The 25129-nt window shown below is 39.8% G+C and overlaps 1 protein-coding gene across 12 annotated transcripts in view; it reads left to right on the top strand.

Annotated features, from left to right (window-relative positions):
- Elavl4 (ELAV like RNA binding protein 4) overlaps nt 1–21367 on the top strand; it is a 90439-nt gene extending 69072 nt beyond the window's left edge. For 6 of the 12 annotated variants that reach the window (XM_004639148.3, XM_004639143.2, XM_004639147.2 and 3 more), the window contains 4 exons: nt 12026–12179; nt 13700–13925; nt 15474–15512; nt 18435–21367. In XM_004639148.3, the coding sequence (XP_004639205.1) occupies nt 12026–12179; nt 13700–13925; nt 15474–15512; nt 18435–18762 (747 nt within the window). In that variant the 3' untranslated portion in view covers nt 18763–21367. Of the gene's footprint in view, nt 1–12025; nt 12180–13699; nt 13926–14646; nt 14650–15473; nt 15513–16718; nt 16722–18392 lie in introns of all 12 variants that reach the window. The other 6 variants (XM_023724203.1, XM_023724202.1, XM_023724205.1 and 3 more) reach the window with 5 other exon arrangements.
- The last annotated feature ends 3762 nt before the right edge of the window (nt 21368–25129 follow it).

Here is a 25129-nt window from a genome sequence, read left to right as displayed (position 1 = left end):
TCCCTTCTTTTCACATTTCTGCAAAACATTAAAATGTACAAAATAGGTGCAGGCAAATCAAGAGTTAATGCTAGAGCTATGAAGGTTAATTGTTAACAGCCATATTCAGAGATGGTTCTGGAAAGCTCTGAGGGTATGGTGGTGACTGGTTTGATGTTTGGATAAAAGAGGCAGCTTTTCTAAGTGATGGTAATCATGATTGTTTCCGGATCTTCAGGTTGTTCAATAGAAACAAATAGCTGCATTTGTTTAAATGTCAGTTTTCTCTAGTTTTGGAAACTAAAAAATTTAAAGCATTATGTAGTCAGACTAAACAGAACTTAACAGCTGACCTTTGGACTGGCAGTTTGCAAGCTCTGAACTAAAATTTAAATATGCAAACACTGTTCTGCAAGTTGGTGGTGGATGGCTCATTACCGAGCTACTAGTAGAAGGTGTCCACAAATGATGGTTTCCTGTCAAGAATAATCTGTTTCACCTTCATTAGAGGGGATGTAAAGTGACTGTAAATACTGAAGTCATGTGCAGAGCAAGGCCAGACCTCTCCCAAAGAAAGCAGAGAAAGGGCATGATGCATAATTACATCATTAATGAGTGGTTGTGGATGGTGACTCCAGATCAGTCGTTCTTTAGAATTTAACCCCTTTATTGGGAGATTTCTACCTCTCATCCTGGAAGTCAAGCTCAGGGAAATGAAGTGTTTTGTCCAAAGCCACACCTCTGGCCAAGAGATGAGGTGGAGTCCAAGGACCCTGTGGCGGACTGTCGCAGAAGAGGAGCTGCATAATGTGCGAGCATGCACTTGAGAGGAGCTAATAATAATGCTAACTTACACTGAGTATTCACTATGTCCAGTACTACATAATCATTTTACACACTTGTTTGCACTTAATTTTTAAACTATTCCTAGGCTAAGTGTTTTACCCATATCAGCTACATTTCTTTTTAAAAGCCCTATAAGAGAATTACTAGTATCTCTTTGATACTACTCAGGAAATGGGCCCAAGTGATTAAGAGACATATCCAAGATCACAAAATTGAAAAATGAGATTTAGAGTAAAAAAAATGTTTTTAATTAACTCTGGCAGTATGTTGTAAGTTTTAGAATATTGCACTGCCTCTTTGTTCAGCAGCATGTATATTCTGTGAGGGTGTATATTCAGTTCTTCATACATATGGGTTATACTCCCTGACATGGGAAGGAGATACATAAAGCAAACAAATGAATTGCTTAGTTCCTCCAGCTTCTTCAATAAACATATTTGTGGCTCAGGGTTTCTGACATTAATTTTGGGACACACCTGACCTCAAATAATTTTTTCTTGGGCCGTTGCTTTCAAGGCTGTGTGCTAAGTTCCAGAATTTAGGTAAACCAGAGAATAGTAATTGCTACAAATTTCCCATACGTGTGTGTCAGGGAGCTATGAGATATGGACCATTGGCCTTCCAGAGCACATGAGAAGTGGGATCATTTGTCAATGGTTCCACTCTGAATCTGGTAGGAATTATTTTGGGTACAGCATATTAGCTTTTTTTCTTCTACTTTCCAGCAACTAGCTCTAAAGGATCTCAAGGATCCTTTAAGACTCTGGAAAGCACTGGTGTAATGGCTGTGGGTTCTGGAAAAAGTGTTCCTTGTACTCTTTGACCTACACATCTGATACCTGTTCCAGCCCTAACTGACCCTTTCCTGGGTCTAAAAGTACAGCTTCAGAGTTTACACTGTAATTTCAGCCACTAGTTCTAAGAAGTGCTCAGTTGACTCCAGCTGCATTTGCTTTGGTTCTTTGTCACAGTAAGGACAAAGAAAATTAAATTGTTCCATAGTATCTTCAAAGGAGGAATATGTTCATCACAGATTTTGTTGGGTTGATATTCAGGTTACACTGAGAGCCTTCAGCAAAATGTGATTCAAATGGAAAGTAAGGATTTTTGTATCACTCCTGCTGAACCTTCTAGAGTGATGGGGCACCTTTTTCAGCCATAACCTAAGTGTGAGAAGCAGGACTGGAAAGGTGTTCTGCCTGACCTGCCTCCAGGCTCTCCCACCTCAGGGGGCACACAGACAAGCAAGCAGCAACTTTGAAGCAGTGCAGTGGGGCCCGTCAAGGGCTGCAGTGGTTACCACTGCATGTTACTGGGGAGATAGAGAGATGTGCAGGGCGTGAGTGGGAGAGTGTAGTTAAGGTAAAGTTGCAAGAAGGCTCATCAGTCAGTGGCCTGCCATGTAGTGTCTGAGGAATGAAACCAGCACTTTGTAGGCAGTGGTGGTAGCTTTTGTTGCCGTAAACACTGGTTTTCATCGGCTCTATTAGTTTTGTTTTGTTTTTTTTAACTCATTTTGAAAGTAAGATATGTTTATTTCTAAACAATTTAGAACACAAAGAATCATAGTATCCACCATTCCCAACCCAACAGTATTGATGTTTCTATGTATTTCTTTTTTTATTGCATTAGATGTTTACAAATGATTTTTATGACTTTTCTTCTTCTACTAACTGCATTAAGCTATTACCCAAATAGTAACAATATGACTTGAAATAAAACATTTCCAAAGCACAGCTCTTGTGCAAACTGGGGGTGTGAGCAAATTCAGGATTAGGTCTAGGAGGTTAAAGGAAGGTTAGAGAACTGCTTCTGCCACTCTCAGAAAACTCCATGAGAGTTCACACTCAGGCGATAGGGTGGGATAGTAAGAAAGCCACTGACTGCATCATGAGGCAGCAGCCAAGTTCCTGAGGGAATAGGACTGGAGAAGAGAAAAGTATCCAAGTGAAAAAAAGCTTTTCAAAAGAAAAAAAAAATTCTTCTCAGGGAAAGAGAGTGAACTTGTTTATTCCCACCTCTTCTTGTTATGATGTTGCTTAACCATTTCTCCATTTTCACTTTTTCCTTCTAATAGCACTAACGGTGCCTCCAGGGGTTCTCACCACACTAGAGCTTTACAAGTTCCAGTTGGCCCCTCCTGCTTCTTTCTCTTGCCAGGGGTCATGGGCAGCTGCACCAGCTCCCTCCTCCTCCTCACGCCATTCACCTGCCTTACTAAAGGCCTCCATTCCGCTGAGGCATCTTTTCTTTGCACTTGGCATAAGCAATTATTTCTTCTATCATGTCTCTTAATGCTTCCTGGAGAGTTAGCAGATCATTTTTTGCTGATGGATATCATCTCACCAGAAATGATGTCCTGTCTCCCTCCATCTTGTTAATAATAAAAAGGTATTTTCACTCTCCTGATTAGAGCTGGTGTGGGAGTGCATCCCATCCTGGGTCAGCAGGGATGACTGGTTCACTGCATCCTCAAGGATGGGTGTGTGGCAAAGCCATCAGAAACCAGAGATATGTTTACCCAGTTATGCCAATGCCCTCTCTTCTGTGGGAGATCGTATTGGCTGCTCTGTTTTCCAGTGTCCTGTTAACTTCTTTTAGTGGATCATTTCCCCATGAATACAGGGACAGGAGTGGAGAGATGCAAATATAGTTCTGCTTGCTTAGCCCAGGGAAGCTGCTGAAATCCCAGTATCTTAAAGGTTATTTGCTGTGTTCTGGGTCCATTTTACAAAACAAAACTGAACAGATACAGACTGGAAGAACATTTATATTTTGAGAAGTGCATGGTTATGAGATCTGAGGACTTTAGCCACCTGCAAGCATAAAAGAAGCCAACAGTATGATACGTGCTGCTTTTTAAAAACCAGCTCTCACTTAGCTATGTTAGGATAATCAACTCCACATCACAGGAACTAGTGGTCCCTTCTCATCTACTTTGATTAGCCCGCCCGTGTCTTGTTCTCTGCTCCACATTGTTAAAAAAAAAATATCCAAAATAAAATTGGCCCTAAAGGGTGTTTGGCAGCAACAAAGATAACGAAGAGGACTCTGCACTTACATACCCACTGCATGGATATGTAGTGGAGTGGTTGCTTTTCCATTCTCTTGGAAAGAAAATGCTGCTGTGACTGTCTGTCCTGTATTTCAGGAATCTGGGAAGAAAATATGTGTAGCTACCAGAGTAAAATATTTGCCTTGTGGAAGTGGCAGTGAGTCCCTCATGGCCAGAGATACTAAAATGAAATTGTTAAGAATGATGTAAAAGAGATTCCTGTCCCACCAAGGATTCTGACTAAATGTACTGTATAGCTCTGAAAGGTTGTAACTGTATTGTTTCTGTGCCTAGAACTGCTCTGTTCAGTGTAGTAGCCACTAGCTACATACATCTATTTCTACTTGAATTGAAATTAATTAAAATTAAAAGTTCAGCTTCTCAGTCACAGTAGGCGTGTTGGAGTGCTCATAAGCCATGTATCACTAATGGCTACTGTTTTGAACAGCACAGATACAGAATGTTTACTGATCCCAGAGTTTTGTGAGACAGTGCTGGCCTAGAATATCAGGGGCCCCGCAGATTAAAGGATCACCTCTCCAGCATGGTCATGCAGCCTCAGGGCAGGATGGCCTGTCAAAGATCAAAGAGCACAACCTCTCTGCTTCCCCCTTTAATGTCCATTCAAAAGGGCTTAGAGTTAAGATAGAGTCAAGTACCAGCTCTGTCAAAAATTAGTAAGGATGACCTTGGGCAGTTTACCTTACTTCTGGATGTATTTCCTCATCTGCAAAATGATTCCTTTCAGCTCTAATGGTCTAATGAAATATTACAACATGATCCTTCCAGCTTGTATCTTTACAGGAAAAATAACAGTTTGTGCCAAGAACACGGTTTTACTTCACCATCCAGGTTAGCATAGCACAATGGAAAGATCCCAGAATTTTGAGTCATATCCAAGTTTAAATTGTGTGGCATTGGACAGCTACTTGATCTCACTGAAACAAAGTTTGTTGTCTGGGAAATGAAACTAATGATATTGCATTTGTAAGTAATTGTGACCTGTAGAGGATACTCAAGAAATGCTCCCCAGGAGTTAAAGGGATGGAGCTCCATGGTAGAGCATTTGCCTAGCATATCCAGGGCTCTGGGTTCAGTTTTCGGCACAGGGATGGGGAGGGGGAGAGGGATTACTTCTCCCCACAATAAGAATGAATTGTTTCCCCTAAGGTGAAAATTATGAGGAAAAGGGAGGGCTTTTTCCCATCTACTTGTTTCAGAGATGAAGAAGAGCGTGAAGAATGAATATGCATCTCACCAAGACTCAGACAGCATACACAGAAGAGGCCCAGATGATGGAAGTATCATGGAGTGGCCACAGTACTCTCCTCAGCCTTTCATAAAACAGGCTCCAAGAGTTGTAGTTCAGTGGAGATTGAGTCTGGAACTCTGTCTAGGACCAGCTCTTCCTCAAAGAAGGCTATGAGCCTTTAGTATATCTCTTCTGGGAAGTTACTATTCTGATAGTAGGAACCTCACACTAAGAAGCTCCTTTGATAAGTAATAGATTTTTTAAAAGAAATTGCAAAGCACATGAATCTTTCATGATATGTTTTTTCCTTTAAAATAAATACTGATCACTCCTACTATATACCCAGTACTCTTACAATACTCTTGGATACTCTTTCAAATCCATCACTCCTTCTGGCTCCTTCACATCAGAACCAGCTTCTATGAAGGAAGGTAAAATTCACTGCATAAAGTGCATTATATATTTCATTTCAATTCAGAGGACAATTTTTGAGCTCCTCTCTTCTAATAAGGCTTTGAGACTGGATGCCAAAACGAGTGTGCAGAGATCACCAGGATACTCAGACTAATAGGGCAGATGTGTTGTTAGTGCAGACGGCTGTGACGGGAAGCAGGGTATGACAGCTGCTGCCATGAACACATGTGTCTTCTTTAGTGACCATGGAGAGATCAGTCATCTGCCTAAGCTCCATGGAGGAAATGACTGGGCCTGGGAGAATGGGCAAGAGTTCATCATGATCGACACTCAGCAAGAACAAAGGCATGAAAGTGGGAACCTTCCAGCACATGTTGAGAAAACAGAAAGCACATTTTTGTTTAAGGCCCAGGGTGAATGAAGGGGTTAGCAAGAGATGAGAGGTTGGGATAGATTCCAGAAGACTGTGAATATCCACCTAAGGGAATTTGGGCTTCCATCACAAGGTCTCAACCAGTGAAGCACAAGAGAAAGTAATACAATCAGGACTCATCAGAAACATTATCATCAAGTTTTGCCTCTAATAAAAAGAATAGCAAGGATCAGGAAGCAGGTGATGAGTAGTGTAAAGAATTGGGTTACAGAAACACACACCTGTCCTACCTATGAGTAGGACTTCAGTCATGGGCAGAGAGATAAATAAATCCTCACAATCAATACTGTTATTTCCAGAAGCCAGCTGGCTTCGTTTTTATTTTCCTGGTCCCAGGCATGGATTGGAAATCCTGGAAGGGTTTGCACCAGGAACCCTGGCAGAACTGGAGTCTGATCTATGCTGCCATTCTCCTGATCTCTTTAGAATGAATGCTCCCTAGAGATCTGTCTGGTCCTGAGAGCTTGTATTCATTTAGAGACTTGGGTGATGAAACAGACTGGGAACAATCTGCAGCCTAATCTTCTAAATGATTGGTTTATGTGTATCTCCTCTGCTACACCAATAGTCCTACATACATATTGGGAATTGTTGAGTTCACCTTTGCATCTCTGGCATCTAGCATAAGACCCCAGAACTTAGCAGCATCTCAAATCCTGTCTTAACCTTTTGAGTCACTTCAATTACAAAGTTTCTATGTAGATTTTAAAGATAGTACTGCTGTGATCAGGGTTGACATTATCAACCCTGTCACCATTATCTCCTGTTACCATGAACCATAGTGGTAAACATTAGCAGTTTGGGAAATGGAGGAGCTCTGGAAGATGGGAAGAGGTCACATCATTATAATCCAAAAGGCCTCAACAGGTTACATCACTGTCTTGCACACACAAATGCTAAAACCACTGAGAGATAAGAAATAGACGTATAGAATCCTAAGATCATCTTTATCGCTGATTAAGGCACAGATGAATTACATGGACAGAGGGTTTCCTGACACTAAACTCAACACTTTGACAAAACAACACATGCTGTCATGGGTAATCTGGACCCACAGAGCTCTGTAAGTAAGACCCTGATTCCACAGAATTGAGAGTCTAGGGCAGAGGGTAAGCCTCTGACTGACATGTGGTTCCCTGAAGGAAGGAATCTGGCCATTGCTGAACCTCATATGCCTGTTTCCTTTATTGAAATCTCCAATCAGTGTTATCCCATCTCCCCTGGAAAAGGGTGGATGAAGAGAAAAAACAAAAAAAGCCATTGACTGTTACTCCAGGACCTCCCTACAGCAAAGAGGGAAATACCAGATGTGGGTAAGAATGATGCCCTATTAAAATCCTCCTACATTGTACTTCTCACTAGCTTGCTTATTTCTCTCACCAGATTGTGAGGCTCTTGAAAGAGAGACACTCCCATTACTTATCCTAGCACCTGGCACACAGTAGGTATTCAGGAAGCAGAAGTAAATGGACTCTAATACCAGTGGGTTCCTAGAGGAGCATCTTACCAGGACTGAGAAGGATGTTCTTTCCCCTCATTATGTCTTCGTGATAGCACAAGACCATACCTTTATTATGTTTTCCACGTCCTTTCCCTTCTCTGTATTATGGTGGTTCAAACAAGGGACAAGAAGTGTTGCTTGGAGATGTGGGACACATCTTTCCCTAGGCCATGCTGTGCTTCCCACCCTGCTCAGGTCACACTCTGGCTGTGAACAGGTGAAGGGAGCTGTGGTGCCATGTGAGGAGAGATGGCCCCAGGCTTGGCCCTGCTCTCCTATTGATGAATGTCAGTGTCCTGCCTTATCTGCCTTGTGAGAATCGAAGACAGCAGTGTTGAGAGGTCACATTGAAAAATAGAACTTTTTGGATGTGCAGCATTAAGCTCCATAGGAATGTTAAACAAAATTCATAATTTTTGAAGTACTAAAATGTAGTTCAGACTCCACTGGGGTGGCAAAGAAGGACAGTACCTCTTAGAGACCTTTACTAGAGTTTTGCTTATCTGGAAAAACTGGAAGGTTTTTCCCAATGGGGGCTAGATGCCCAGGTTGGCCCACAAAAGTCTGTATGACTCATAACACAATATTTGTTAGTATCTACCAAGTTCTAAATATATGCTAGACACATCAAATATATTATCTCATTTCTCTACAATAACCCATCAAAGAAAAATCCCCCTTTTACCAAAAAGAATTCTGGGCCTGTTGAGATCAAAATACTTGCCCAAGGTCACACAGCTAGTGTTTCCTGAAACTTAACCTTCAGCTGGGGATCTTAAACTTGTTGAGGTAGTGTTGCTTCTGTGGAGTGGAGGGACACCTACAGGAATGGGGAGTTTGGCAGGGCTGAAAACCTTCTGTCAAGAGTATCCATAAAGCTGGCCATTGCCAGCCACCTGCCTTTGGGTCCCCCATACTCCAAGAGAGGACTGGCCTCTTCACTTACAGCATTTTCTAAGCTCCAGAGCAAGGCCCATGCAGGCCTAGAAATGTTAATCTTGTCTTCAGAGTCTTTGGGTGAATGAAATGAGTAGGAGCTTGAAGGCCCAAGGCAAGGAGAACTCTCCAGGGCAGGCTCTAGGTTGGGAGCTACAGACTACAGGCCACTGTCTCCAGGATTAACATGCTCACAACACTGGATCTTCTGCAGGAGTTGAAAGTCAGCAGTTCTTTTAGAAATGTTCAGCCTAACAAAGGCCCTGACACTTGTAATCATTCAGCTGTAATTTAATAAATTCATGAGGAAGCTTGGAAACTTCAAATATACCTGAAATTGGGGTAATCATTTGAATATTGAATATGGAAGATTGTTTTCTAGTCATTCTTGCCATTCCTACCCTTACAGGTTTCCTGCACAGGGGACTAAACAATAATGCTTAAGGCTCCAAGTAGAGGAGAAAACAAGAATTAGGCTTTTAGAGTGGTTGTGGTGCTGTTTACCTTTGGGATTTGTCACTGCTCTGTGGCTGGGGCCTGTTCCTGGGGGCTGTTGTAATGATTTCCCCTTGTTGAGATCCTGTCACTCTCAGGATCATCTTTTGAGGAGATGCTTTTGATTGTATCATTAATTTTCCAGTGCTAGCTCCTCCCTAGTAAAGTAAACATGCGCTTCTCTACCCCAGTTCTGACTTTGCAGAATTGTAGAGAATTAAGACCATTATTCAATAGTTATGAATTCACACTGCTGGACACTTCCCTAAACTATTAACCTTCATTGCCTCCTTTGTCCTCACAACAGAGGAAGGCTACTATAAGGCTGTTCTTCTTGACCCCACCACCACCTGTCTTACCACCAGTTTCATTTTAGTTCTGTCTTCTTCCTGGCCCTGTTAACTCTTTGTTTACCCTCTTGTGTCTTGGAGTCACACTTACTCATAGCTGTGGCACAACACATACTGTGACTTCATGGTCGTTGGTCTATATGTTTACTCATCCAGTTTTCCTCTCAACCCATTTTAATGTGTACCTCCTGCGAGTTGCCTGTTGCACCCATCGGATTTGAAGTTCTACTAAAACAAAAGGCCATGCTTTATTCTCACTGTGTTTGAGGATATAGTAGATCCTCAGGAAATGTTTGCTAAGAGAAATGATGTGTTGTCCTAGAACAATCTTTCAGTCCCTCCAACTTTAGATACTGAAAGTGAGAAACTGATCACTTTGTTCCTAGCTTAGTGTAGAAACACAGCTATGATCCTGCACACTCTTAGTGATCTGCTTTAGCAGAGGAACCAAACTATAGTTAGCCCTAAAAAGTCATTAGTGGCACAACAACTGTGGGTGTTTTTTGGTTTTGGTTTTGGTCTTGTTTTTTAGGTTGGTTTGTTTGTTTGTTTCAGTAAGTGTTGAGTGCCTAGCACTTACCTGGCTCTGTGCTGGGAATTAGAGGCATAAAGATGAGAAAGACACACTAATACAACCCATGACCTCAAGGAGATCATCAGACTATGTGAAAAGTTGATGATACTTAAGTTCAGAACAGGTTAAGCACCTTAGTTTATTGAGTGAACTGCTGGGGGGGAAGTTTTTAGGAGGAAGCAAGGTCAGACTGAGAAAACTGTCAAGAGAAGGTGCCATTTAAGCTGAGTCCTGAAAAGGAGTAAGATTTGGACCTGAGGAAGTAGGTGGCAAAATTTTCTCTGGTTGAGATCCTGCTACTCAAAAAAGCATCTAGGTGGGAGATTGTGTTTTGGAAAAGTACAAATGTCATTGTGATAATTTGCCAGTAGCTAGGAGAGTGACATGAAGGTGACCTTCATTACTGTGGGCTATCACTATGATATTTCCATTTCCCTGCTATTCCTTCCTCCACCCTGAAAAATAATACTGCAAGATTGTAACCTAAAAGACTTTGTCCCTTAGAAGACAGGTGTAGGGGAACCTACTGTGGAGTAACCCTGTCCAAGCAGTCCAATGGGGTTCTTCATTCTTTAGCCCCTGAGTCCCCATATGCACACTGAACCCCCTCTGCATATCAACCATATAATGGGAAGGACCAGAGCCAAAAAGACCTCCCTGACAGCCTATGAGTTTCCAGAAGACGTAGACACTGTAGGCAGCTGCCTCGATCCATCAGCAGGAGGAGGCCAGGGAGGCAGATTAGTCACTCACATCATTTTCTGTTGAGTCAACATCTATTTTTAGGTATAGAACTCATAAAGAGACCTGGTGTCTCTGTCATAGAAAGGAAGAGTGCGTCGTGGGTGAGGGGTCTACTCATCCTTCATGTTCTTTGGGACATCCATTTTCTCCCCTTGCTAAAGGCTCTTAATGTTGAAGGTTCTATTTAATGAGTGTGATTCCTTTTGCACACTTGTTTTCTTGTGTGCATGCACACACATATATATATATCCACCCCCAGTTTATTCAAAGTCTTAGCAGTCTTGTGAATTGGTTATATAGAATAAATAAAACTCCCAGCTGAAAAACACTAAAGCATAGGTCCATTCCTGTCCAATGTTGTCAGATGTATTCTTAAAAGACCGTTTTTATCATCTATTCTGAGCCGTAACTGCCCCAGAAATAGCTTTAGCAGGAAAGTGCTTTTGTTAGACTAGCTGTAAATTATATTTCAAATGTCTGATGTTGTTTTCTTAAAAAATAAATAAGTAAATGAAAGTCTAAAATTAATGACTGCTGGGGTTTGCTTTGCTTATGTGTACTGCTACAGATTTGGCTTCTTGCAGATGGAATTTCAGATCTGTTTACAATTCTGTGTTAGCTTTTTGGGGAAAAGAAATCAGTTGAGAGATCTGGGAGGACAGATTTACAAAGTCGAACTTATTATAACCATCGGTGAAGCATCTTCTCTCTCTCTCTCTCTCTCTCTCTCTCTCTCTCTCTCTCTCTCCCTGCCTCCCCACCTCCTGTAGCCCTATTTTGCTTTTTGCAGGTTTCTTTGCCCTGCCTCAAAGTTAGAGGCAATTGGTCCTTGCAGATGTGGCAACAAGGTCACATACCTAGTTTCACAAGCAGATGTTCATTCAACCCCATTTCACCAGTACTTTGTCATTCAGGGAGAGCAGACCTGTGGGAACAGATTGGAGCAACACAAAGGATGGGACATAAAAAAAATCTTGCAGAGAACCTGATTGCTTTTATGTTTTCAAGAAGGGAATGTGGGTAGAAGGAGAGAAATGTGCAGAGCAAAATTTCATGGGGTTTTTTCTGGTTTATTCAAAGATTATTATGTGTTGGATACAGTAAATCATCTATACACCCACATCCAGGAGGTAAATCTTCAGAACTTCATGCGTGGGTAGCTCTGCATTTAACAGCTGCCATGCCGTCACTATTTTGTTCTGCACTTGGAGACCCTTGTCTGTGCATTTGTTTTAAGTTATCATCAACTCTCCTTTTATTCCTCTATTGCTGTTCTCCTGGTTCTCTTTACTATTACAGAAGCAGCTCCAACTCTGAATACTGAGGATTTAAACTGACACCAGGAGTTGTAAGGACATCCAAGAAGCTGTCATCGTAGTTGTTGCCTCAGCCTCTACCTTCAGGGGTGTGTGTGCCATGAATGTAACTTCACTTGCTTTATCCTAGGTCTCATATGCCCGTCCAAGCTCAGCCTCAATCAGGGATGCTAACCTCTATGTTAGCGGCCTTCCCAAAACCATGACCCAGAAGGAACTTGAGCAGCTTTTCTCACAATATGGTCGGATCATCACCTCCCGAATCCTGGTTGATCAAGTCACAGGTTAAGTGTTTTTAATTACTTTCCTTGCATGTCAGTGCTTTTTTTACCCATAGGAGCAGGCTAATGACTATTTAGCAGATTTCTGACTTAGAAAAAAACACTTCTTCTTCATCAACCACCCCAATGTAAAATGGGCTATCTTGAATGATCAGAGTTCTCTATCAGGGGAATTGTTCCAGCAGCTGTTTAGCTGCTTGGCAAGGTCATAAAAGAATTTGGGTCTCAGTCTGAGAGTGCAACTATGACTTTCAAAGTTTCTTTAACCTTCAACCAGTGGCATTACTTTTATATGTGAAAACCAGAACATGTCGTTCTATTCCAATTCTTAGCATTATGAGGTTAGAAAGAACTTCAAACCATCACATTTCATACTTCAGGAAGCAGAGTCAGAGTAAGAGATCCATCTTCCTACCAACCAGTCAGTAGCAGTGCAAGGGTATGAACCCAGGCTCTGGTCCTTGGGTTCTTTGTCTATAATAAAGAAAGCCAGCCATCGTCTCAGTAAGATACCTCAGGCTGTATTTTTGCCTGCCCCCCAATTTGATCCCAATGTAGAATTCATTCCCTGTTATTTAACACATTTATCATTTGATTCATGCAACCAACTCTCAGGAAATTGGTTCTGCCCCAGATGGACAGACACTGGGGACTAAGAATGAAGGAGGCACAATTCCTGTCTTTATGGGATCCACTGTGAGAGATCCTGCTAAGGTCTGTCCAGTGCCCTGAGAGAGCTCATGAGAAGGCATACCATACATGGCAATGATTATTGGGAAGGCTGAATTGTGGAGGCAGTGTTTGAACAGGGATTGGAGGGTGACTTGCAGTTCAGTAGCAAAAAGAAAAGATATGAAGCATTCTAGATGGAGAGAACAGCAAATCCCAAGGCATGGAGGTGAGGAAGAACACAGCCTATTCAAGGAGTCTCCGGAAGTTTAGAGTGACTGGTGGGAAGTTCGGTAGGGGACTTGGGGTCAGTGTGCCAAGAACAATGAATTTCTCCCAAAGTGTTTGGACTACATGTGCAGCAAGAACCCAGGAATGGTGTTTTGTAGGTTTTGTTTCTTATTCCATGTGGGGCAGAGAAATGTAAGTACTATACCCAAGGTACAAAATACAAAAAACATAAAAGAGATATAGAAGATATTTTTAAAGGATGTAATGTGGTAAGAGTTTGCTTTTCAAATAGATGGCTTAGCTACTAGATGAGGAAGATGTATGGGAAAACTAGAAATTGAACTGTGGGTGATTAGTTACAGTAACTCAAAGGACTTAAGACTGGAAGAGAGTGGGGACAGTGGAGTGCTGGAGCAGACAGATCTAGCAAGGGCTAGATCTTTGCTGCAGTAGGAGACTTCTTTCCAGAGCCATACTGGTGGAAGTGCAGGCAGATGTGTTTTGGTTGTAAGAAAGATTCAGGGATCCAGGCTCAGCCCTGGCATAACCCCTCTCATCTCTTCCTGGAGATATTTACCAGTTTGCTTTGTTCGCTTTTTACAAAGGCTCTTTCTCTTTCCCAGGAGTGTCTAGAGGGGTGGGATTCATCCGCTTTGATAAGAGGATCGAGGCAGAAGAAGCCATCAAAGGGCTGAATGGCCAGAAGCCCAGTGGTGCTACAGAACCGATTACTGTGAAGTTTGCTAACAACCCCAGCCAGAAGTCCAGCCAGGCCCTGCTCTCCCAGCTGTACCAGTCCCCCAACCGGCGCTACCCTGGCCCACTCCACCACCAGGCTCAGAGGTTCAGGTAAGCCTACCCACAGTGCAAGGATTGTGCTACACCAGTTCAGAGCTGCTCAAGGGCCAGAGAAGCTCACAGCCTCTGACCCCAGGACTCATTGTACAAAACTTTCCCTGGAGCCTCAGTTCCCACTTATGTAAAATTAAATAACTGGAGCAGATGTTCCACCCCTTCCAACTTATCCCTGTGACTGGTTAAACTTACAAGTCTTTGTTGGAAACAAAATTTAACCAAACAAGAAGGTTCAGTTTCAACAAGAGTTAATCATACAAATGACCATATCCAACAAGTAGACATGGCTGAACAGTGGCATTTTATTCAGTCAAAAGATTTGTAGACCAGGAAGCATATCATTGTCAGAAGGAGTAGCTTGTTCTGTCCTTTTTTCCCAGTTAATTCTGTGTAATTCTGGGGCATCGGGACAGAGAAGGAACTCTCCACTCGTTTAACACACTCTAGGAGGACAAAGAAGAAGATTTCATTCAAGCCTTATTAGTGTTTCCTTCAGTTCCTGGTGCAATGAAGCATTTGCTCCTAGAACATTCTTAAAAGGCAGATTTCTCCTATGAAGACAATGCAACCTTAGCCACCTTGAATTGTGCAAGAGAAAAATATAATCTTAACTTACCCATAGTTAATTCTAAATAATTATTTTATTCTACTCACACCCCAGTTTTCCTTTAATGAAAGGGTTTTTCTCTTTGTCAGCCTTCCCATGGGGAAAGAGTAGGTCCTTCTATCTAGAATAGTAACAGTCCAGCTGGCCACGGTAAGGAGAAAACCAGCCTCTGCAGTTGTCCTCCAATGCCCGTGAATCTGAAAGGGTTAATGATTTCATGAAGAGTCCAAATCATCTAATTTTTATTTTGTGTGAGAGCACATGAAGTATTTATGTAAAAAGCTTCTTCAGCAGGCTTCTAATGGTGGAAACTATGGTTACTATTGCCCCATGGTGTGAATAGCTTATCCCCAAGTAAGGTACTAAACGTGAGGAAGATTATAACATAATGACAGTTTGCTGAGAGGTACTTTCAGGCTGTAAATAATAAGCCATTTTTAAAATGGTAGTCCAAAAACACTCCCTGCCCCCCAAAAATGTGTGTGGTAAGATTTAGTTAATGTAGCTAAGCTGACAAAAAAGATCGACTTGATTGCATAGTGTTAATGTAGAACAGAGACCTTTTATTCACAAGTTTAATTATAGTAAAAGGTGAACAATTTCAGAAGCCCCCCCTTTCTTAACAATTTCACACACAATATCAAATAAGATCCATACAAATGTTCGGAGAGGTGGGGGGAATGGGATTAATTCAGACTTTGAAAGAAAAAAGGGATTCATTAGACACTTGCTTTAAATTCTAGCATTGACCTGAACATGAATTACTTGCAGTTGGAGGCAGGAAAGGGGGAAACTACCGGTGGATAGACTCCTAAGCAGTGGGGAAAGTTGTTGAGCTTTTCTTCTTTGAAAATGGAGCATTCTTATTAATAGTTCCATTGAGCGATCTTGCCATCTGTGAGGCATTAACCCAGAGACCCTCCTTCTCTTTGCAGGCTGGACAATTTGCTTAATATGGCCTATGGCGTAAAGAGGTAATTAAAACTCCACAGATTGCCAGATGTCCGTGTTGGCACAGACTGGGGCTAGAATTTTTTTTTAATTCACTAACTTTACTGGTTTTTTTTTAATTCTTCCTTTTTCTTCCACCAGCATGTCAAATTCTTCATTTTAATTTCAGACCTCAGTTGATTTTGTTTCTTTTAGGGCACACAAAATGTATTTGTGTGTTTCACTTTTTCTTTTATTTGCAGGTGGGCTTCCCATATGGTTCAGGTGCCACAGCTACCAAACCTTTAATAATCTTGTCCTCTGAATGGCTTCCCTCCTGGAGAAAGCTCAGATTCTTTGCTGCATGATTTTGCAAACTTGCAGAGCAACTGTTTTGCATTAGCAATGCCAAGATTCAGTTAAGAGGGCAGATTCCAGCAAATCAAAATTAGAACATTTTGCTAATCAAGGCTGACAATCTTATAATTTTCAATAGAAAATTAGATTTTAGACTGCCTGCCCTGACCACCACATAAATTAATACATGGGTGACTTTCTGACTCCTGCCCCACCCCAGTGTGCCTGTCAGAGCATATCCTGAAATGAAGTGTATCTGTGTGCACCTCAGCCAGGGGTTTCTTTTGTTACAGGTTTTAACAGTTAATTATAAATACTCCCTCAGTTATATATGTGTGTGGGTTTTAAACTTGGTATTTCATTCATTTAAAGCCTCTTTACAGGGTTGGAGGCTCAAATAGAGTCAGGGCTCTGAATGCAGTCACAAGGGTATTCTGGACCCAAACCAAAATCTGAATCTCAGGAAGTTGGATGTATTATGTCACTGTGTCCATGAGATTCCCGAATGTGCTTTCGAGAAGCTCCACTGTACTGCCAGGGCTATAGCATCTTCATCATCTTGCTCAGTAGAGCTATACACTGTAATTCCCCTTCTTCCATTCAAGGGAAAGAGATGCAAAGTAACCTGACTGCAGAAATAAGTGCACAGTAGAGGGAGTGACCTGACTGCAGACTTAGAGTGCTGGCCTCCAGAATCTCAATCCCAGTGCCAGTGAGGATAACTGTGAATTCTCCCCACATGTCTAACACACTGCTTGCCTGTTTCCAGGCATTTCACATCTTTCCTAGTTCTGTCTCACCGTTTGCTACTCTTTGATTTACTGAAGTAGCACTTAATGCTATGAAGAGTGATACCTATAACACAGGTGTGGCCAGGGAAGATATAGCTGAAGCAGGTGTTCCCAACCCAGAGTGGACAGCACTACTTGATAACAGCATCTCTCATTTCCTGTGGAACCCAGATTTAGATCTAGAATCCTTCCTACTTAAGTGCTGCAGGTAGCCATTGCCAACTAGAGTGGAAGCCCTACTTGAAACCACTTTGCTACCTCAGACCTTAGCCTTTGAATAAATGTTTAGTTGTTCTCTGTGTATAAACTGAAAGGGGCCACAGTCCACCTGGTTGAAGGAGAGGCAATTGAAAAGACAGTCTTTAGAAATAATGCAAATAGCAATTACACTTGTATGTACTCTTCGAAGAATCTGTACCATGAAGGTTTTTGGTTTTGTCCAGTATTTCTTTTTAAGCAAGAAGACTGACTTGGTGAATAGTAGCAAAAATAACATCTATTGAGTTGTTATAGCGAGCATATTTTTAGCAGCCACTTTATTATCTAAATTCTAGTTAATACACAACAGTTCTGTAACAAGACTTCCAAATGCCCAAGAATATTTTTTTTACTTTTAAAAATAGTCCCGGCAGGCCTGCTGGCACACATCTGTAATCCCAGCACTTGGGAGGCTGAGGCATGGAGACCAGCCTGGGCTACATAATGAGCTCAAGTCCAGCCTGAACTACTTAGCGAGATGCTCTCAAAAAATAGTCCCAGCTAACACTTTCCCCATGCTCTTCCCTAATTTTTGCTTCCTCTTCTCCTGTCCACTCCTGCATAAATTCATGTGAAATAAAATGTTAACAAATATTTTTTGCTCTAGATGCTCCTATCATACATCAATGATCACATGGATTTATTTTATTAGACAAGAAATAGACTGTAAAGGGTGATTTTTTTTCTTTTAAGATTACATAAAAAATGAAATATCTAAGCCTAATACAAAAGTAGATATAAGAAGACAAATAAAAGTTTTATCCTTTTCTAATGTACAGCAGTTCAAGACATACAAGTGCAGAAGCTACTTGAAATTTTATTTCAGTGATACTTAGAAATGAATTCCAGATAATATAGCATCAAGGAGTGGTGTAGCTATTATTACCACTCAAGTTTTGGGGTAATAATAAATGCTAAATTGAACATTAGCTACTCATCTGATTAATAACAAGACATGTCCGCGCCTACAGTAATATTAAAAAATCTTTGACAACCAAAGGACTGCAAAGATGGTAGACCTGAGCACTTCTACGGGTATCCCTAATGTACCCAGAAGATAAAATTCCCCAAACATTGCTATCAACCTGTTATTCAACTAAACAACAAATATTTAGGTTTTTCTATGTATCACTATGTCTTTGAGATTCCCATATCTGTGCCACAGAATGAATAAATAGAACCTCAGGATGAGTACAGTGGAGTTCTTTTCCTTAAGCATTTACTGTCTATTATGGGGTAAGGTCAGAGTGGGACAGGGGGTGAGTATACACTATGATAGAACTCGGAGATATCTTTGCTCTGGAGCATTAGGATTTGCTTGCGGGAGCATTTAGGAGTTGACCTAGGGCTTTGTTTGGCACATATATGCCTTAGCTCTCTAGCCATTTCCATCAGAAGAAATACCACAGATGTTATTTTTTGCATTTTAGTTTTTAAACCCTGAAGACTCCTGCAAACACTCACTCGGCCCTTTGCCCTATGTCTGTGTCTGTGCATCTGTGTGTTATCCCTGGTCAGACTGATGTCTGGACCAGTCCCCCCTTCTGCTTGTCCTCCCAGGTTCTCCCCAATCACCATTGATGGGATGACGAGCCTTGTGGGAATGAACATCCCTGGCCACACAGGAACAGGCTGGTGTATCTTCGTCTACAATCTGTCCCCTGATTCTGATGAGAGTGTCCTCTGGCAGCTCTTCGGCCCCTTTGGCGCAGTGAACAACGTCAAGGTCATCCGTGACTTCAACACCAACAAGTGCAAGGGATTTGGCTTTGTCACCATGACCAACTATGACGAGGCAGCCATGGCCATTGCCAGCCTCAACGGGTATCGCCTGGGAGACAGAGTGTTGCAAGTTTCCTTTAAAACCAACAAAGCCCACAAGTCCTGAATTTCCCATCCTTACTTATTAAAATATATATATAAATATATACGAACAAAACACACATGCGCACACACACACATACACAAAGAAAGAGAAACAAACTTTTCAAGGCTTATATTCAACCATGGACTTTATAAGCCAGTGTTGCCTAAGTATTAAAATATTGGATTATCCTGAGGTGTACCAGGAAAGGATTTTATAATGCTTAGAAAAAAAAGAAAAAAAAAAAAACAAAAAAATACCTTTGATGCATTGAATGTTCTTTCATAGCTGTCGTTGTTGAATATAATATACATAGATAGCGATGTGCAGGGATTTTTACCCAGCCAGCTAACTTTACTACCTTCCTTGAAGGTGGGTCTTTTTAAGATGACCATTCGCTCATTTGAAGAAGAAAAACAAAAAACAAAAAAAAAAAATAAAAATAATAAAGCAATTTTTACAAAGTAATGGGATTCAAAGAAAGAAAAAAAGATTTTTCTTTTTTTTCAAAATGTTGATCCAATCAGATTGGTAAAAACCCCCACATAAATTAAAGAGGAACAATAAAAATTGCAAAAATGAGAAAAACTTTTGCAAATTTTTTTATTTTTCCTTTTTTCTTTTATATCATGTGAACTAAAACAGTCTTCTGTTAGGGGACGGGGGCGAGGGGGATACCTGATGACATTAACAATTTAATAACATTAACATTGTTGCCAAAGAGGTGGTCTCTTTGCTGAAAATGGGTTTCAAGAAAAATCTATTTTTATAAAATATAAAGAATTTTTACAAGAGAATCTGGATTTGAGAAAAAAATATTTTGACTGGCTAATTTAGGGGAAATTGACAACTTTGTCGCGTTCATACTGCACTGGTAACTTTTTAGAGATCAAGATGTGTGTTTTAAACTGGATTCGTAGACTGTTTTTTGAAGGATGGGCTATAAACAGATGATCTTCATATCTTTTCATAGCATGTAATAATAATAAAAAATATTAATTACTAGGGGAAAGGAGTGTTTGTTCTACCCAGGGTACCACAGTTCCCCACAGTCAAAACCCAAAAGCAAGGAGATGAGTTGAAAGACAGTTTTCCTTTAAGTCATCAGTCTGGGATGTCAGCAGAACAAAAATTAAAAAGATTAATTTTCCTTTTAATCTAAAACTTCCTTAGTTTGAGCAGTAGGTGCTACAAAATTATTTACATATCTTAGTATCATAGTTAAATGTAATGTGTTTAGGAGAGGAAAAGAAATGATACATTTGCTTTAAATTCATTAAGCAATTTTCAAATTCACTTTGTAGCCCATGCTGATAGAACTGGGCTGTGTTGGTACATTTGAAACACTGTTTATGTTGCTTGAAACACTTATTTATTTAATCGCCGATGTGATGATGCCTATGGCCGAGATCAAATATAGCTAGATTGGCTAGACTACTTATTTGTTTACTTAAACTATGGGAAGAAGCATATTATTGTGTCATTCTGTTGTGTGTGTATGTGTATATATAATATAAATATATATATATAAAGTTATTTTTTCTTTGGGTTAATTTATTATAAGTTGTAACACTTGGCTAGTTTTGTTTGTATATGTCTTAAAATGTTTTCTTATGATATTTAAGTGACAGTTAAAGAGGTATCAAGGTAACTTGTGTAGAACTATTGTTTGATATATTGTCATGTTTGTTGTGAATATTTTTTCTTACTGCACAGTAGAAAAATAAAAGCAACTGGGTCTTTATTTTAATGTAATTCAGATTGGGAAAAACAAAACAGAGCTAAGGGAACAAAATGACTGCGGGAGCACTCTCCCACGTCCAGTGCACTGATCATTTTAGTATGTTTGTGCTTTGTAATGGTTATATATTTAAAACAAAAACAAAACAAAAAAATACAAGAGTTCATGCTCTTCCCTGGGTAATAGAAACAGTTACTCGCTATGCATAATCTAGTTGATAGTTAAATTTGCTATTGCTTTTCTTGTCTTGTTATATAAAATCTTTTCAATACAAGTTTAGTCTTAATGGTAATAAAACGTTATGGTTATTTATAACTTGTGCTTATTTTGTGCATTTTTTCCCATGCTGAACCCACTAAGTGCATGTAGACAGAACTGTTATGTTCACACTGAAGAGGCAAACTTTGTAGTAGTTGTCGTAGTGGTAGACAGATCATGAAAACCAAGGCTGCATCATAGACTCCTCCTTTAAATTTTTTTTCCTCTTTTTCAGTTTTGGGGAAAAAAAAACCACCAGATTTCAGTTTAGAGAACACTCATTCAACATTCAGGGAAACCTTTTTACATCACCGGCTATGAATGAACGCAGTTTGCTGGCAAAGTTTTGTTGCATTTGCTAAGCATTAGTGGGAAAGGCATGCCAAAATCTCTTCTCTATAATGTGTTCAATCTGGGGGAAAAAAGGGAAAAAAAAAACTTAGGACCAGGCAGTGTATTCTTTAGTTGTAAATGAATGACTTCATGTTAATCTTGCTAGTTTAGATGATTTCTGAGGGGAAGTATTGTAAATGTTTTTTTTTTATATAACCTTGTTGTGTTTGAATTATTTGTACTTTATCTGTCCAGACAATAAATGAAAGTGTGTAGAATGAATTTGAGCTTCCCAAATTTTTAAATGTGTTCATTCAGACTTTTTTTTCTGTAGCATCCTCAGATTTTCCCAATATTTTTATCATTAAACCAGGTAAAGGAATATTTTTTAAAAATGTAGAATAAAATCCTGTTTTGCAACTTATCCCAATCTCTCAAAGTCAACTCAGGATTCAGAAGCCATTGCCCTAGTTCCATGCTACTAAAAGTGTGGTCTCCAATTGGCAGTATCAGCATCATCTGAGAGCATGTTAGAAATGCAGACTCTTGGGCTAAATGCAATCTATATTTAGCCAGATACCCCCAGGTGAATCACTGGTGATTGAAAGTATAAGAAGCCCTGCGCTGGTTGATACGCCAGAGCACTTGTTCCTCCGTGTGGCATGAGAAACAGTTAGTGTGCATTACTCATTTATAAGCACACTTCTGACTTGTCCAGAGAACAAGCCCCCTTTGCAGAGCATCCGTTACGTATCATCGGGCTGTGTGTTGTCCTCTACACATTCTCTCCCTTGATCCTCTCAGCAGTGTGAGAGGAGCAGGCAGCATTATCCTCACTTCACAGATGACAGGACCAAGGATCGGTGAATTTTTAAAGAGAATAACAAGTAGGGAAACAAAAGCCACTAGAAATGATACAGAGCTTCACGAAACAAAATGATAGAATTTCACCAGAAGTTGTTATATTGCATATTGTTGTCTTCAGAGTAGTTGTTCAGGGCGTCGGGTATAAGCATACAAAACTGGTCAAAAAATCAAAACTAAGAAAAAAATGTAAGCATTAACTTCTCCTCTCAATAGACCAGTAAGAATCAGCAGCACAGTTACTGAAGCTATCCTATGTATGTACATGTATATTTCTTTTTCTGTCCTTCTTTCTCTTCTCCTTTCCTTCATCCCGGTTGTTACTTCCCTTGGAACACTTTCTTTCCCCAGTGAGATTTAGTAACCTGAAATATCGGCAAATCTCCAACTGAAATTTGAAACTGAGTCTGACTCTACTGAACTCCTCCGCATTGAGATTGGAGAACTTGCCCAGCATTAAGGTAGCAGAATATGTACAAGGGAAGTGACAACTACACAAGGTCACCTTTTTATTGTCACACTCATTTTTGTTTAGAAGTAGCAAATATTTTACTTTCTTACTTTTGAACAGAAACTCTAAACATAGACATATTCACATAGTGTGTAATATAGTTCATTCTCTAGACCTCAACATATCTGTCCTGAAAATTTCACAAATACTTATAGATCTTCAAATAGATCTTGAAAATATCCATAGAAGGACATCATTACGCATATACTGTCTTGCCAATATTCTGCAACATCAACACAATGTCTTAACAATTGCCTAACATCCAATAAAAAATTCACCTTGTTGCAAGTGTAAGCTTTTTGCCTTGAATCTCCAGCCAAACATATAACTTCTGTAGGAGTTTGTAGGTAAACTCTAAACATAAACGTGTTCACATGATTTAAGCTCAACCTAAGAAGAAGAAAACTGCCTACCTTATTATGAAGCTACATTAAAATGTGCCCTGAACTTTACAGAATTGGCTTTTTAGTGATTTCTTAATAAGATCACTCATTGATGATCTACTGTATGTCTTTCATTTTCTTGCTAATTGAAAATTCACAATACCCTATAAAACATCACCATCCATAAATTGATACTTCAAAAAGAGATGCTCCTACTGAGCCAGATGAACGAACAGTTAGATTCTCTTCCATTTCTCATTAACCCCTTTTTATTATGACATTAAATTACTGCATTGGTTAGAATAATTAAATTCAGGCAAAGTATGGAACTTAATTAACCAAGCTAAATATTAAACTTCTGTATCAGCCTGAACCTCACACAATTGAATTCCCAGTTACTTCTTTTATTTTTATCTTAAAGACAGGCCTCTGTCTTTTCTAAAGAAAAGCCAACATTTGAACATATACTTACCCTGAGACAACAGTTTTACAACCACGTTTGTAGGACCCACAAATGTTGCTGCCAAACCTATGACATTTATTACTCATCACCATCCATGCTCCTTAAAGGATTGTTTTACCGTGTTTTAAATAAATAGATTATTTGGAATATTAGAAGTTGGTAGTATCACTGTATTTTATATAGTTCACTCTCTAGCTTTCAACAGATCTGTCCTAAAAATTTTACAGATACCTATAGATCTTTAAAGATCTTAAAAATATCCATAAAAGGACATCATTATGCATATACTGTCTTGCCAATATTTTGCAACATCAACACAATGCCTAACTGCCTAACATCAAATATAAAATTCACCTTGTTGCAAATGTAAGCCTTTTGCCTTGAATCTCCAGGCAAACATATATAATTTCTGTAGGAGTTTATAGACAAGATGTAACAAATCACAATAATGCAGAGATTATCAAATTCTTTATGGTCCTAGTTACATTATATTTTGATTAGACAAAAAATTGCATTTCACAGAAGGGTGATGGCATTTACTTAGTGTTATTCCTGTCAAAGTGATGGGAAGAGTATAAAAATGTTCCTGTATCTACAACCATTCCACATCACTACCAGCATCAAAACTTACTTTTATTGCCTAAGATCAAGCACTGACCAGATGATTACAGACCTAAATTTCTATCCACTTGACTTCTGTTTAAATTTCTTTGACCAAGATCAATCACTTATTCATTTGTAAATAACATTTACACCTAAAGAACATTGATGCATACCAGGAATCAAACTCAGAACCTCAGGCTTGTGAGGCAGATGTGCCACTGAGCTAAATCTCCAGCCCCAAGAACAACATTTTAAAGCACGTTTGACACTGCCAAAGTTTTGTGAGGTATTCATACCTGGGAGGTACCTTAAGCTTGCCAAAATACAAAACATGTCACACACTGCTTTTTGCCATAGCTAATTCAGGAAACTTTCAGTTCTTGAAATTGCTTCACCCTTCCTATAGGCAGTATGCATTTGTTCCTTAACAGACATACACATAAAAATACACAGTGGCAAGTTTTAACTGAATTATTTTTTAAACTCTTTTTTTACTTTCATCTGTGAATTCAAAACTCATACCTGACAAGTTAGAATTAACAATGAGTGTATTTTCTAAATAGAAGCCATTAAAATCTAAATGTGAGGCCATCCTGCCTTGATCTCATCCACAGCCTTAACAAGAGTTCACAGAACACAGCAGTACAATATCTTTATACCCTTCACTGCCTTTGTGCTACCTGAAGAGAATAATAAAAGAAGATAAAATTTTCCATGAGGTAAAATCAAGTTTTATCATTTTCCAAAAATGACTCGTACCATGCCTTTATCTGATTAGCTTTTGGGCATATTAGATAATAAGACAATTTCTCTTAGTACAGTATTTATGTAAGAATCGGATTTTTCTCTGTGAAGATCGCTTACAGAAGTGTCCGTTAACAGGAAAGAATGATGCATAATCAGCACTTAAGATTAAAATAAACCTGAGAACATAAAAGTGTTCCTGCAATGAAAGGAATAGGATTTCTCCAGTCTCTTGTTTCTGTGGTGGGATGAAAACTGGTTTAAAATTGCCCAACCCCAGGTTAATTCCCAGAAGTCTTTCCTGTGCAAATTTAGCTTAATCTGCTAGTGGTTCAAATGCAAAATGAACTCAGAGGGCCCACCAGTATACTGTGCAATTACTTCAGAGGATTTCCAGCAAAGTACTTGAGGTGTAAGAAGTTGTTTCTAGAGAAAGTACCAACATGTATTACGTCTGCTGTGCTAGGCACAATACACATGTATAAGGCTCA

Source organism: Octodon degus, unplaced genomic scaffold (assembly GCF_000260255.1).
Source record: "Octodon degus isolate 3935 unplaced genomic scaffold, OctDeg1.0 scaffold00107, whole genome shotgun sequence".
NCBI classification, from domain to species: Eukaryota; Metazoa; Chordata; class Mammalia; order Rodentia; family Octodontidae; genus Octodon; species Octodon degus.
The sequence above is the reverse complement of the archived record's forward strand: the minus strand, read 5'-3'. Positions and strand labels throughout refer to the sequence as shown.